Here is a 14238-nt window from a genome sequence, read left to right as displayed (position 1 = left end):
AAGCCGTGAGTGTTGGTGTTATGAAGCCGCGATGCGTCCGTTTTACTATGAGGGGGCCTAGCATGTACCCTAAGTATCAAGGCAAGTATAGACCCTGTGGAACTGCACGAGCCCGACCCTGTCGATCAGCCGGAGATATTGTCGATCCCTATGGGGGCCCGGAGTTTGGTTCAATGCGGGTGGATGTACTGCTGGTCCGCCCGATATTTGGCTGCTGGACAGATTAGGGCAACGCTCACTTTTGCGACGAAAGTAGATCAACTGAGTGGCAAGTTTGAGGGAGAGGGGTTTCATCAAACCTCCAAGATCGCTGTTATCAAGCCAACCCTACCCTTTCTTTCTCAATCAACAGACGTCTAAAGTGAAACACGAGTTTCACCATCTCACGCTACTGCACGCTATACCCAACATCGCATCTCATCCTACACCACACCAACCAGACCCCCCCAGACCATCTCAAATCCATCATGTATCGCATCTTCCCAGAAGACACACCCCTTCCCCCGAGTCCTCCACCCCCAAGACGCCCCAGCGCCGCAGCCACCATCACCATGAACACGAACGAGAAAGCCATCTCCGAACACATCTTCGCCGTGCCCTCAACCTCCAGCAGCAGCAGTACCACTAACGACATCACCCTCACCACGACAATAACCTCCATCACCACCCTAACCACCCCCTTCCACGATCTCTCCAACCTCACCATCCTCCCGCAGATCCTCCGCGAAGGCATCCTCTTCACCGGCGTCGGCGCCGCCCTCCTGCTGCAAGCCGCCTACCCGGGCATACAATCCGCCTTCCCATACGACTCCCACCACACCCTCACGCACAACCTCACCTCCACCCTCCAAACCACCCTCCAGCACATAGCAGTCCTCGTCTTCGGCACCCCGCAGGAGAGACCAATCCTCCTCACTCGCCTCCACGCAGGCCCCGGAAATTCTCACCGGCAAATCACCCCCCCGCAAACCCGCCTCTGGATCGCAGCCACCATCTACGCAACAGCAACAGATCTCTACGAGCGCACCTACGGCTGCACCGACCACCGCAGCGCCGAACGCGCCTACGAGGAGTTCACGGTCGTGCTGACCGCGCTGGGTCTGGTGGAGGCGGCGCTGTGGCCCCCCTCGCGCCGGGAGTTTTGGGAGTACTGGGATGGACAGGTGGCGCGGCTGGCTGTGACGGCGGAGGCGCATCGAGTGGCCAAAGAGGTGCTTGCGGCCGGGGACCAGTCGATGGTGGTGCGGGGGATGTTTCCGAAAGGGTGGGCGAAGGTGTTGAGGCCGGTGGTCAGGGCGCTGACGATCGAGTTGCTGCCGCTGGCGGTCAGGGAGGCGTATGGGTTGCGATCGTCGGGGGCGACGAGGGGGTGGTATCGCGGGGTGATGGCTGGGTTTGGTCGGGGGGTGTATCCTGCGATGCCGGGGTGGGTGAGACAGTATCCTTTGCGGGTGTGTCTGGGGAGGTGGAGGGAGGGGGTTGACTATCGGTAGTTGAGTTATATGTAGGTTGTCGTTGGGATGAACATGTTTGACTATAGCTTGGCTGTGAAGATAGAGGGAGAGTGCTGTGCCCCGAATGACATGGTGTAGCATGAGGAATACCTTAGAAATAAGCAGCAGAGCCGGGGCTCGCTTCTCATATGCTCTGTCGAATCTATTACACTTGTGACTATGTACAACCATACGCCCTCGTACTAAAATATAGAGAAATCTTCGACACAAACCCCCCATATCCCAGTTAAGTCTACTCAGTACAGCTAGACCAGCTACCCATACACTCCCTTCCAAATCACTCACTCACTCCCAATCAACGCATTCATAATCTTTCCCACATCCGACACCAGCTGCCCCAATGGAATTAGCCCAACCCCTACCCACTAATCCCCGGGCAAGAAAACGTACCGGATTCGCCATATCAATCAACTGCGTCGTCTCATTCACAAACCCCGGCGTCAACAACCGATCCGCATTATCAATCAGTCGCTGTAGCTTGTCGATGTTCGTACTGGACAGCAACTTCTGCAGGTTCTGTGGCGTGTCGCCCCCGAGCAGCACGGCCCCCCCGCTGACGATTGTCTCGAGCTTGTCGACGGTGTCTGGACTGAGGAGCTCGGTGGCGCCTTGGAAAATGGTGGGGAGTTCCGATAGGAGGCCGCTGGTGGCGGGGGCGCGCTGGGCGATAGGGTTGGGGGTGTTTGTTGTTGTGGTGGTGGTGGTTGCGAGGGCGAAGGGGGTGAAGAGGAGGGCGAGGAAGTAGGTTTTGAGATGCATGGTGGTTGTGCGGCTGGTGGATTTGGATTTGGATTTAAATTTGGATTTAGATTTGGGAGTGGCTTGCTTGGGGGTGGTTTGCTTGGGCATTTTGGATGTGATGATATAGCTAGATGGTAATAAAGGGGGGAGGTAGAGAGGGTTAAAGATGGGAGGGTTGATTTTTGAGGATGGGAATGCGTTTATAGATTCAGATGCAAGCTACTAGTAATAGTGGTGGAGGATGGTCCCCGGTTCGGTTTGGGGGGAGGGTCACAAACTCTATTGCAAGTATAATGCGTTTCATGATGGAACTGGACATGTACTGGGCTTTCTGAAGGCTGAAAGCTGGAAGGGAAGTGCTCTATGGAACTGATCTCCCGAGCAAGTCAATGCAATTGTGGCTGCTTCAGGGACGATCCATCCGTGCTCAGTCCCCCCGGCTTAGGGCTACCGACACGGTCGATCGCTCAAGGGGCCTGTTCCATTTCACGCGACTACAAATCACAGGAGTTGAGCGAGACGTGCGGTGCAAGATTCCATAAATTATAATCAAGAATGACCGGTCACTGCACCCCCCTGTTGCAAGGAGGGGCATTCTGACGGAGCATCTGTTTCGACTTTTGAAAATTGGCTGAGGAGTAACCTCGGTTGGGGAAAATATGACTGGTAGAACTTGGAAGGTGAAAGTTGCCCCGTTTTTGAGTCTTCGGGTCAACGTTGGTGGGCGTTTCAGGTTGATGCGATTTGATCGGGGGTCGAGTGGATCGACGCTCAGGGCGAAGTTTAATGAAATTAAGGTACGGCAGCCGATGGGATTGTCTGATTTACTTTGATGATAGTGACAACCTGCAGTCAGCACTTCTCTGGGGTTGGAAACTTTTACAGATACTTGATGCTTGGTAAGAGTTGAAGGCCTGAGCATTGGCCGCTTCGCAGAGCTCGCTAAGGTTGTATTTGCGAAGCCCGCAGCATTTGTGAGTCAGTGATGATTTTAGAGACAATTAAACCTTTTACCGCCAATGAGCCCATAAACCAGAGATTATATATTTCGGCTACTCAATCAGTTCCGCTCTCCAACAAAGTTAGAAGCCCACGAACCAGACACGAACCCTAACTCCGTGACCAACAAGCTCAAAAATGGATGATGCCTCACAAAAGACCAGTTCTTTTCTCCCAGCTTCTGCTCTCCGAAACAGTTGAAACAGCAGTTGACTGCTCGATGAAATATTGACTATGAATATACAAGTACAATACCTCTTTCTAATCGCCTCTTCACCAACTCAGAACAACAACAACAAGAACAACCTAACACGCAGACAATAGTACATACATACATTCATTACAATGAAACCACCCATCTTCCCCATCCTCCTCCTCCTCGCAATTCCCGGCTTCTGCGCTCCCGAGCCCACCCTAACCGAGCCATCCTCACTGTACATCTCTCTCCCTTCCCTTTAGAACACCTAAAACGCATCTCCCATAGCAATCCCATGCTAATCAGCCCCTCCAGAACACCCTCCGAAGCCACCTCCCTCCCCAACCACGACCCAGGCATCAACCTCAATCTCAATCTCAACCTGAACCTCAAGCGCTCCCTCGCAACCCTCTCCCCGTCACCCCACTCAATCAGCACACAGATCCCGCCCAGCGCCCTTGCCGAGCTGCTCGTCCCCGCGCACCGCAGCGCGTAGGCTAGTGGCTTTCGCAGTGGAGTTTCGCCGGCGTTGTATACTCTTTGCCGACGGATGTGAGGCGGTATATTTCTTATGTGAAGAAGGAGGCTGCGAAGGAAGAGGGGTCCGGTGGTGCTCGATGAGGAGGGGGTTGAAGGGATCGGAGGGTAAGAAGGGGGATTTTGAGATTACGGCGGAGAAGACGACGAGTGGTGCGGGAGCTGGATTGAGGGGGAGGGGAGGGGAGTCGGCAGGGTGAATGGTTGTGGTGTTGCTTGGTTTTTGGGTCTGCAGAGGGTGTTGTTGCTTGTGTAGGTTGTCAGGGTTTGTGCTTTTGAAGGTCGGATTTTGTGTTGCCTTGCGGGGGACTTTTTGTGACTGAGGTTGGCCAGTGGATATGTTATAAGAATTAAGAATCAAGTAGCTTTTAGGTGAGGATGACTGACAAGATATACCCCTATTCTGGGTTCTATCAGGCGCTTCGGGGGTAATCAACAGTACTTTCCTGACAGGCGCGGATACAGATCTCTATCAAATCTGCGCTTGAGGCTGCGGCGCTTGTCCCTGTACAGTCCTGAATCGCAGGCCAATACTGCACCGGAAGGGGGGATGCAAACCTGGTGATGCCGTCTCCTGTGACCGAGCTGTCGCGAGGCCGGGCACAGTCGACAAACGACGCAGGAGAAGGTTACTGAGGATTGTCTTATCAACTGTCATGAAGACTGAGCCTTCCAACTGCTGGGTAAAGAATATCAGGGCTATCCCGGTTGATATTCTGCATGCCGCACCCGAGTCCACGTCCCGCAATGACTTGATACCCAATTCAACGGAAAGAGCCTGAATGGACGTGGAAGGTTGACAACAGGCCTGGGCCAACTGACATGATGTAGGCGCACAAGTCAATTGCTGGGACGGGGTGGCCAACCTTCTGCGTGATAAGATTGGAAAGAACACTGGCGTCGGCGACTATCAAACTCAGCATCAGCGGTAAGGTGTAGAGACCCGATTTGACCGGTCAACGAGTCTTACGGTCTGAATTGTACATTGCCCAGCAAGGCGGGGGTCAAATCATGGAAGCAAGCTCCATATACCATGGCAAACGCTGGTATGAACACGCCGAAGACGATGAAGAGGGAGATAATGCGGCCGTTGCTCCAGGCGTACGTAGATCCACCCCAATAGAGCGCAAGCAGAAGTGAGATGATGGAAGGGATGTAGAAAAGCATGCCAAGAGGATCGAGACGGTAGAGGTGCTCTATCAAGGGGGCTGGATAAATTTGCTTCCGAACGGTTTCCCTAGTCAATGGTATCTCTGGATATATGATGGTCCTTTACTTGACTGCTCCGGAGCCTGTTCTGTTTGTTACAGTGGAAGATTGCCAAGTTGAGATCTCAGTTAGCCCTATATCATGTGGCTGGATTGCTCCAACAGTGTCTCTTACTCTGCGCCTTCCTCTTCGCTGTCGACATTATATGGTTTAGTACTCTTTAGAAATCCAAAAAGTGGTCAAAGTTGGTTGTCATAAACCCTCCTTTTGTTTCGTCCTGCGAGGCTGTAAAGTGCGATATAGAATGGTTGTCGCCTAGCATAATATAATTGCGGTGAAACTGTGAACGTCACTAATAAGCCCAGTGAAGTTGAAATTGTATGACTGCTTCTAGTAGGGCGCCAAGACGAAAGACCCAGTACTGTGGTCTTATTGCTTATATGTTATGGTATGGGAGAAGAAGTGAAATTTCGAGAACTTCAAGTTGCATGGAAGCGATCCTGTGGCATCTATGCCTTGACTTGTTCATATGTTAGCTTGAACGGAGAACAAAAATTGAATATACTTTGAAAGTCATATTATGATTCTGAAATATGAAAGGAACCAGAAAGAAAAAAGACTTACACTTTGCTCGACACAAGCCCCTGGTGGGAAGTACTCGAAGCCAACTGCCGCTCCAGGGCTCGACAGACCAAGCCCAGCAGGACCATGACGAAGGTCTGACCATCGTCACCCTCCGGTTGACCCTCTTCGAACCAGGTCAACTCGGCTCGGCCAGGCAGCTTCTGTGGAGCAGACTGAGCTACGTTTTGAATCTCCATCGTGACAAGATACTTGAAATCCATCATGGCGACGTGCTTCACGTTCAATGCCTTGGCGAAGTCCTTCATGTCCTGGATGTAGGCGATTCCGGAATTAAAGAGCACATCCGGATGCGACACATAATCCTGCTTATGCACTGTGGCCAGCTTGGTCTTCCACTCGTCTTCCCTGTGCCGAGCGTTGAGATTGTCAAAGTCCTCGAAGCGGAGCATGTTGGCTGCCTTGAATGATATGAGCGCGATGTTGGTGAATTCGTGTCTCTTACCTCTGACGTACCAGCACCACCAATCGTCGTCCAGATTCGTGCACCTGAGTTCGCCCCTGCCACGCAAGTGATTGTTGACAGCGAGCTGGACGAGCTTGAAGACCCAGCTAATGCAGTTCTTGCGCACCGCATTTACAGTATTGACAACAGGCAGCTCGTTCTCGGAGGTCGGTGACATTATTTGAGAATAGTGTCCCAAGATCAAGTCCATTGCATCATATTGGGCGCCTCTCTGGTCTGCTTCTTCCGCGAGGGCTTTCATGTCCACATGTTTCAAGCATGACTTTCCCTCGTCGAGAATTGCCCTCGCATCGACCCATCTGAGCTCATCGTCCATCTCCTCGAAGGGCACGAGCGGTGCCAGCATCTTTCGATAGGCGGCTGAATCGTGCGGGTAGTACAGGGAGAGGAAGGGGCCGTAGAAGTAATTGAGGACTCTCGAGGTCATGGTGAGATGTTTTGCCTAAAAGGTGAGGGATTCCAGGACTTGTGGTTGTCTTCAAGTGTAGAAGGAAGATGGAAGGCCATTATCAGAGGCTGTAATGTGGTTCTTATATGGTATGAACCTGCAATCCTTTCAGTTGACAAGTCGTAACCTCCTGCTCAGCATCAAAGAACAGAAAGATGCCAGTGAGTTGTTTGATTTTCTCAATGCACGAAATGAAATTCCCCATTCGATAGTACCAAGCCCACACAAGCCGGTTCTCATTGTTGAGAGTGTCTGACTCGGAGATTGCACTTGCTTGTTGTACGTTCAGAGAACCAGATCATTCACAGAGTAAAAATGCCATCAACACAGAGCCAACAAAGAACAACCTATCAGGTATATAAGGGACCTCAGTTAATTTTTTGATGACCCGTCCAGTAAGATCATCATCGAAAGATCATCACAGCTCGCAGGCAAATCCCACGCGCGCATCATCGCCGATACACACTCCATCACGATGCTTCTCTCCCCCGTCGAGGATCCGTTCTTTCCACCGGATTACAACACCTTCCACGGTATCCCCAAGCCCGCATACCCCTACATCACAGGTAAGGAGTTCACGCTACGTGAGCACACTCCGGCCGAGCCCAAGCGCTACAAGGACTGGACCCTGTCTGGAAGCGAGCAGGAGCGACGTACCACCACAGAAATCGTAACCCGGTGCCTTTTCAGGAAGCCCCGGTCCGGGCAGGTCGGCACGCAAACTCTGAATATCACTGTTTGTGATGCGCTCGCGTCTGGCGACGGAATCACTTCGCAGGTGGTGCTGGTGAATGTGACCTCAGGCCACCTCGCAGGCATGCGGCTGGCCGCCAAGATCTACGATCCGGTATACTTCAATCACCGCGACTACGACTGCGATCCCTTTCGCTACCTCGACCTCCTTTATAACCAGGAGACGGCAGCTTATCGACACCTGCATGCACGCGGTCTGGGCGCATGGATCCCGCAGTACTACGGCTCCTACGAGATGGACATTGAGCATCCCGGAATCGGCACCCGCCAAGTACGCCTCATCCTCATGGAGTATATTGAGGGAGTCTCGTTGGAGCTCCGCGATCCAGCGGACTTCGACGTGATCACCCAGAAGCGCGTTATGGAGCTGATCGTCAAGGCTGAGTCGCAGTTCTACGCCGTCGACCTGCGCTACGAGGACCTCTGCATGCGCAATGTCATCGTCCACGGCCTCGTCGGTTTCGACCCGAACTGCCAACCTCGCATCACCTTCATCGATTTCAGCAATGCGATCATCAGTCGCACTGACAGTCGCAAGAAGGGCTGGACGAAGGCGTGCTTTCTGCTGCCGGGCGTCTACATCTCCCCGATCCTCCGTTGGTACCGCGGCTACATACCCAAGAAGCACGACTTCACCCAATGGTGTGTTTGGAACTGGAACCACTGGCTGTGCGAGACGTTCGCCGATGACTTCGAGCATATTACTCCGGAGATGGTCAAATGGGTCCCTGATGACGTGCGCGGAAACAAGTTTTTCAACGACATGTTTGGGCCACAGTACCGACCCCGGCCCCGGCCCTAACCCTGCCTATTGGCTTGGTCTCTTTCTTACTTCATAGTGTCGATGCCTAGTCCATTCTACATCATCTTGTCGAGAAATAATGTTTGGTTTAAATCTATTCATTGTTTTGCCTGTATCTAAGTTGTACTGATCGCTCGCACACAATCCCTCCAACCCTTGTCGACTGGTGCAGCTTGCCAGCCTGTCTTTGCCGCTCTCTTCAAGGTACTTATCGTGCCCTTGACCTATATATAGCCCCAAACATAGCCTCCCTGGAGCCTCTAACAACTCCCGCGCTCAACAGCTTCAGTGTTTCCGCCGCTGCGTCGCTTAAGGCTACTACTGACGACACCACTTAGGGCTTGTCCATAACTTCGGGTCGAGCTTTGCATACGGTTCACCGCACGCTTGCCAATCTACAATGTTATTTTAATTGTCGCATGGATTGGCAAGACACGAGACTGTGATCGCGACTCGTCTCCCTGAATTTGCCGTGCCAGACCTTTCACCGCAGAGATCTCAGACTACATGGATCTAGAGCAAAAAGAGATGGTCCCAGAGGGGCTCGAACCCTCGACTTTAACGTTATTAGCGTTACGCTCTAACCAACTGAGCTATGGGACCCGGTTGATGTATTGACCACAGATAGTTGGTTTCATGTTCCACTTTATGCTCTCTACCAAATCCACTCTTCGTTTCTATAAATCCGTCGGCACCCCCTGAGAACTATCCGCGGACTTTACCACCCTCTTTACCCCGACGACAACATTAATCTAACCAACACAACAACATCCGAGTAACCGTTCGGCGAATCGAATGACCTTCCGCGGAGATCCGGTATGTCATGGTGATTGGTCTGTAAAGGTGGAGTGCTACTCCGCATCATCATCATTTTTCCTTTCTGGATGTTCCACGCCCATTGCTAGTACTGTGTAGCATGTACTTTCAGATAATGGGCGTATAAAGGGCGCTGATGTAAGGGTCAACAGTCCGGCATGGCATTCTTACTGGGAGTCCTTCCGCATGCCCGATCATCGCGTGCTGACGGAGGGGCAACCGGGGGGAGAGTGGGGATCCATACGAGTAATTCGTGATTTGGCAAGCTTGTTGATCAGGCTGACGCAGCGTGACCGGCTCTAGCTACCTACAGCTAACTCGCAGCACAGCTTACAGCTCATCGACAGAAAGAAGAGGGTGGTCTATGAAGCCACCTTGCACCACACCCCCGCAAGACATGCTCCAAAGATATTACTTATGACAGGGATACCATAGTCCGAAGGATGAGCTGCTCCGGAGGATATTTATTGGAGCATAATCGCCCTCTGTGACGCGGGCCCCAGGAAGACGGTGCACGAGCAAGCCCGTGAGCCACAAGGCTGACCTGGCTGGGTCTGACGCAATCCAAGCCCTAGCCGAGAGCTTTTGTTGAGCAAAGAAGCAGAAAATAAGGAGGGGGCCAAGATAAGTGCTTACGCTCCTCCTCTTTGCTTTTTCTTTTTTTGCTTCTTTTTCTTTAAAAACCCTGAAGGATCCAGAACCCGTCGGTGTACCTTATATACTTTTCATCGTGCACTGCATCCTTCCCCCCCGGCCCACCAACGGAAAGAAACACCAGACCTGGTTCCTGTTTCAGACCAGTCGTGCCACCGCTTTACACGAGCGGGGATCATGCATGATGCCTTGACCTACCCCTATCCCCGAGGAGATCTGATCCCCGATGTGAAGCGGCGTGATTGGGAAATGCATTAGGGTTAGGAAATGGATCAAAGTAGTGCGATAGACCGGGATGATCCTGCTTCTGCTGCGGTAGGCCACTCCTGCACAATCCGTTGTCATCCGATCAGGCTGGCTGGCTGTTGGTTGCCGGCGCCGGTGAGAGGAAGCGTGAGCGATTTCCAGTATCAATGACTGCTTACTGACTTTGACTGTTGTCATCATCTTGCGAGGGAGATCCGATGTACAGTACAGTTCATATATACCCAGATTCAAGCTTATGACCACTGGAACTCCCTTCTGTAGTTTATCGATTTGGGTGGATGTGTTCAGCCTCATTTATCGGCGGGCATGGAATTCCTGCCTGAGGCACACAAGCACACTTTGGTGGATGGATCGCAAGCACGTGTGCCTCATTCATCCCTGTTGAGCCGCGTGCGTGCCGTGCATCTAAGTTGTCTTTTGTTGATCATCCCACTCCACGTGTAACCTCATAACCCGTGTACTATTGTATGATTATGTACACTGTACTGCGGTAAGTGTGAAGCAGTTCATCTAAAACTCAAAACAAACGAGGAGTCCAATTGAACTGGCGAATTCAAGCCTCATTCAACGTTGATAATCCCCACCTCAGATACTCGCCAGTGGGACCCCACATAATGAGGCTCTTTCCTTGTCGTCTTCCCCCCCCCCCCACGCGGCTAAGTTATTGATTTCCGCACATCTGCAGTAAATCAAGTAACTTGTAAGTTTCTGTCCAGTATCCACACGACCCCTTTTCTTCTCCCGGCCCGCCATTGCGTAATGCCGATATTGCCTGAGAAGCTCGGAGGGGGAGGGAAGCTCGGGGACTTACTGCACTTCCGAGCTTCGGGGCACGGGCTCCAAGGAATTAATCATTGGCTTAGGTTACATATTTAGTACCCGCTGCATTGTAAGGTACAGTGTAAGAGCCTACATGCTACATAGGTCTTTCTCGTCTAGGCTCCCAGTATTCCTTCGATTCTGTGATGCATTACTAACGCTAGTGTAGCTCCTGCTATACTAGTGTAGTTCAGTTAGACGTCGCTTTACCCTTTTGGGCGGGGGAGGATTCGGTTGTCTAGACTGGTGCGTGCACTTTGGGTTGTGGATTGTCAGGGAGTGCCTGTTTATTTTTCGGGTTTGTTCCGGCCGACGTAAAGTACCTTAAGTGAAACCTCAGGACACACTACACGCAAAAGTTCTTGACAAAGTTTCATACTTATTCGATGATAAAGAATCTAGGAGGCAGAAGGAAACAGAATCAATCGGGTGAAACACGAAAGCTGCTCAATACTTGCCATAGAACTTTGAAAGTGCAGTGACTAGAGACTTTGAGAGGAATAATAGCAGCAGCAGCAGCAACAACAAGACCAAGAAGACTGAAACCTAAAGTCGGTGCTGTTCCAGAATCAGGGAACAGGGTTGATAACGCTCCTCGGTCCATCGGCATGCTGGGAGCCCGTCTGCGGTGATTACTCTAGACCTCTTTATCCTCAGGGTCAAGTTTGTAAATGTGTTCTGATGAACTGGCCTCGACGCTTTCCACCATCAACCCAGCCTTACAGACCGACTCCGGAGGGTGATCCCTCTTCCACGGAGCGTTATATTCTAGTATACGCGAGGGCTTCACGGGGAGTCAACTTGTTGGGCTGAGCGTAATGATAGACCCCGAAGAAGGCTGGGGGAGGGGGTCAATGACCGTTTGCTATCAACTTCCTTTGTCCTCTTTCTCAACCCTACAAACGAACGCCAACCACAACCACAAATACCAATACAATGAACAATGACAAACGACCCTGTTGGCCCTCCCATGATTAGGTACCCACGATACCCACGATACCCACGAAAGCTTCCCCTCCCCAACTTAGTACCAGAGAAGCGATACATACCGCTCACTGATTTCCGTGTATACAGCGCTCTCCTACCTGGTCACTGTCACCGATGATTCACGACCCACAATTGACCCATTTCACGAAGATCTTACTAGTCCTATCTGCCATTGACTACTTGCTCGACGGCTTATACTGCATTGGTCATGATGCCGTACAGAGAGATTACTGTACCTACTGGATGAAACATGTGGTCGACAACGCTCAGATCCTGAAAGACTTCGGTGACGGGCTGATAACGGGGCTCGTGGCGCAGTCATATCGTATGTCTGAGATTTGTCCGCAGAGTCCGTTGCTTTTGATATTGGACTTCTTGGGAGAAGCATTAAGAATGTTCTATGCTACGTTGAGAGACAATCGCCAAGTCTGCACTTTACCAAAGTACTTTAGTTTTACAGTTCCAGCAACATGGACCGAGAGCGCACGTACGCAGATGGAAGCTACTGTGGTGTCAGCCGGCTGCGACAGGAGTTGCTTCATTATCGAAGCCGAGGCCGCTGCCGTATCAACGGCTCTTTCCTGGCACCGACACTCTCTTCCATAGGCGGGCGAGGTACTTATCGTCGTCGACGGCGGGGTAAGCACAGTGATACAGACTTTCTACCACGATTGGAACCCCGTTCTGCCTCCAGAATTTTGGAGACTGATTACAACGGCTAGGATATCACGACTTTCTGGATCGATGAAACCCACCCTGTAAATTACCAGCGACTTACGGCACTTACCAGTGAGCACAGGACCCCCTATGAGAAGTTTGATCCCTAGGCTGAACCTTTGCAAAAGCCCTGTGCCTTGTGCAAAGTATATGTTTGTGAATCTGTCCAGCTCCAGCCCTGGGCCTTCCAAAATGGCGGTCTGGTCCACGGAATCGCAGGTTCGAATGGGACGGGAACCAATTTGTTCAGTCGCAATTCTCCGAATGGGCTCGAAAGTACTGTCCCAGAGGTGCTGCGACGCTGTCGGATCTGAGCGGACTGGGACTCTTGCGATCTGATGTTCAAGAGGTCTACGATTCGACTGCGACATGTATCAGCGACCAAATCATGCGACAGGTCCGATGTGCGAAGCTCTTTGACGCGCTACCGGCAAATCGTCCTAGTGAAATCACCCTTTTGGTGCTTCAACACTCCTGAATGAAGGAGATCGAGTAAATAACCAGGTCTGATAATCCCTCGCATGCGCGTTACTGAGGAGTTACTGCCGGGATTAGTCTGCTAATGTGACAACGCCTTTTGCGCAGGGTCTTCGCTCCACTCAGATCAGAGTCGAAATTACCAGTTCAAGCTGATCCCCACTTGCGCGAATGGGACGGAGACCGCGGAGTGCATTTGGGTGATGGAGAACAGCGAGAACATGGCGGAAAACGAGGTTCGGCAGAAGGGGACAAAGATTAGCCAGATCGAGTACAATTGATCCCAAGTCCAGCGCCATTAAGCACGCGAAGGATCGTGGTTTCAGGTCAGAACTTACCACTGTGAGAGAGTATGCTCCTGATCTCCCAGTCGAGCGCATACTGCATCTAAGTCTATATTGGCGAGATATTAACAGTGGACCACTCTTGGGCGCATGCCCATGCAGCATATATTTGAACTTGTCGACTGCGTTGGCATTTGTGGCTCAGAAATGACACTGCAGAGCTCGCCCTGAGTGCAGATAGAGGGGGTCTAGACCATGACTGATGATGCCTTTCCTGCCTTGGAAGAAAATAATAACTAGGAGTGTAGGTAATAGGTAATAGGTAATTAGGTACGGAGTATACTGCACCTATAAAGAGTACTGTACAGTACGGTAATCTGATGGTAAACTGGGAGTGACGGAGCCGCAATTGCGTGCTCCAAGAGCAAGTCAGTGAGTGTCCCGAGGGCCATTCCTCCTACTGTACTCCGTAACCTTCCCCCCACTGCTCACGTGTTGCCCTCGCAGAAGCGGCATCGGGCTACTAGTCAATACCTAATTCTTATAACTACCAACTATGGAGTACCACCTACCCTAACTTCGCTTAGAAGTAAATAGCTACCACCTAGTTGAGCCTCTTAGTCCTGAACTGACGCAGTCAGTCTCACCCCAGGCAAGGGGCAAATGGGAAAGGATGCTACTATTATTAGCGCCGATCGTTCTCAAGGGAAGCAGAGCAAAAAGGTGGTCGTACTGCTGACTGCACCGAAACGCAACCTTGTCTGGGCTTGTCCCCCTGACAATCAAGCAACAAACTGAACCTGTTGATTCATCTCATCACACAGACATGGCTGATCTGACCGCCCTTTGCACTGTCGATCATGCGTGTAGTGATTGCGGCTCGCTACGTAGTATTCCATGCTCCTCCTCC

General features: G+C 51.7%; 6 protein-coding genes and 1 non-coding gene across 7 annotated transcripts; 4 read left to right on the top strand and 3 right to left on the bottom strand.

Moving 5' to 3' along the window:
- Positions 1–551: 551 nt before the first annotated feature.
- Positions 552–1493, top strand: BP01DRAFT_289565 (oxygenase MpaB family protein; the record flags this gene model as incomplete). Its single annotated transcript, XM_025571582.1, has 1 exon — positions 552–1493. The coding sequence occupies one exon, from the start codon at positions 552–554 to the stop codon at positions 1491–1493; it is 942 nt and encodes a 313-aa protein (XP_025434589.1).
- Positions 1494–1795: 302 nt separating this feature from the next.
- Positions 1796–2273, bottom strand: BP01DRAFT_363073 (uncharacterized protein; the record flags this gene model as incomplete). Its single annotated transcript, XM_025576252.1, has 2 exons — positions 1796–1846; positions 1905–2273. The coding sequence occupies 2 exons, from the start codon at positions 2271–2273 to the stop codon at positions 1796–1798; spliced, it is 420 nt and encodes a 139-aa protein (XP_025434588.1).
- Positions 2274–3599: 1326 nt separating this feature from the next.
- On the top strand, positions 3600–3946 carry BP01DRAFT_379784 (uncharacterized protein; the record flags this gene model as incomplete). Its single annotated transcript, XM_025577176.1, has 2 exons — positions 3600–3688; positions 3766–3946. 2 exons carry the CDS (start codon positions 3600–3602, stop codon positions 3944–3946), a joined length of 270 nt encoding a protein of 89 aa, XP_025434587.1.
- A 1640-nt stretch (positions 3947–5586) lies between these two features.
- On the bottom strand, positions 5587–6731 carry BP01DRAFT_363072 (uncharacterized protein; the record flags this gene model as incomplete). Its single annotated transcript, XM_025576251.1, has 2 exons — positions 5587–5617; positions 5821–6731. The coding sequence occupies 2 exons, from the start codon at positions 6729–6731 to the stop codon at positions 5587–5589; spliced, it is 942 nt and encodes a 313-aa protein (XP_025434586.1).
- Positions 6732–7566: 835 nt separating this feature from the next.
- BP01DRAFT_261836 (uncharacterized protein) lies at positions 7567–8241 on the top strand (the record flags this gene model as incomplete). Its single annotated transcript, XM_025571306.1, has 1 exon — positions 7567–8241. A coding segment is annotated over one exon (675 nt), but the record flags the coding sequence as incomplete, so codon positions are not given.
- A 595-nt stretch (positions 8242–8836) lies between these two features.
- Positions 8837–8910, bottom strand: BP01DRAFT_t48. The gene has a single exon. It is a non-coding gene; the product is annotated as a tRNA-Ile (tRNA).
- Positions 8911–12320: 3410 nt separating this feature from the next.
- On the top strand, positions 12321–13045 carry BP01DRAFT_363070 (uncharacterized protein; the record flags this gene model as incomplete). The annotated part of the gene is made up of 2 exons (XM_025576250.1): positions 12321–12489; positions 12738–13045. The coding sequence occupies 2 exons, from the start codon at positions 12321–12323 to the stop codon at positions 13043–13045; spliced, it is 477 nt and encodes a 158-aa protein (XP_025434584.1).
- Between the last annotated feature and the right edge of the window lie 1193 nt (positions 13046–14238).

The sequence above is a fragment of the Aspergillus saccharolyticus genome, assembly GCF_003184585.1.
Source record: "Aspergillus saccharolyticus JOP 1030-1 unplaced genomic scaffold BP01scaffold_4, whole genome shotgun sequence".
Taxonomy (NCBI): Eukaryota; Fungi; Ascomycota; class Eurotiomycetes; order Eurotiales; family Aspergillaceae; genus Aspergillus; species Aspergillus saccharolyticus.
The sequence above is the reverse complement of the archived record's forward strand: the minus strand, read 5'-3'. Positions and strand labels throughout refer to the sequence as shown.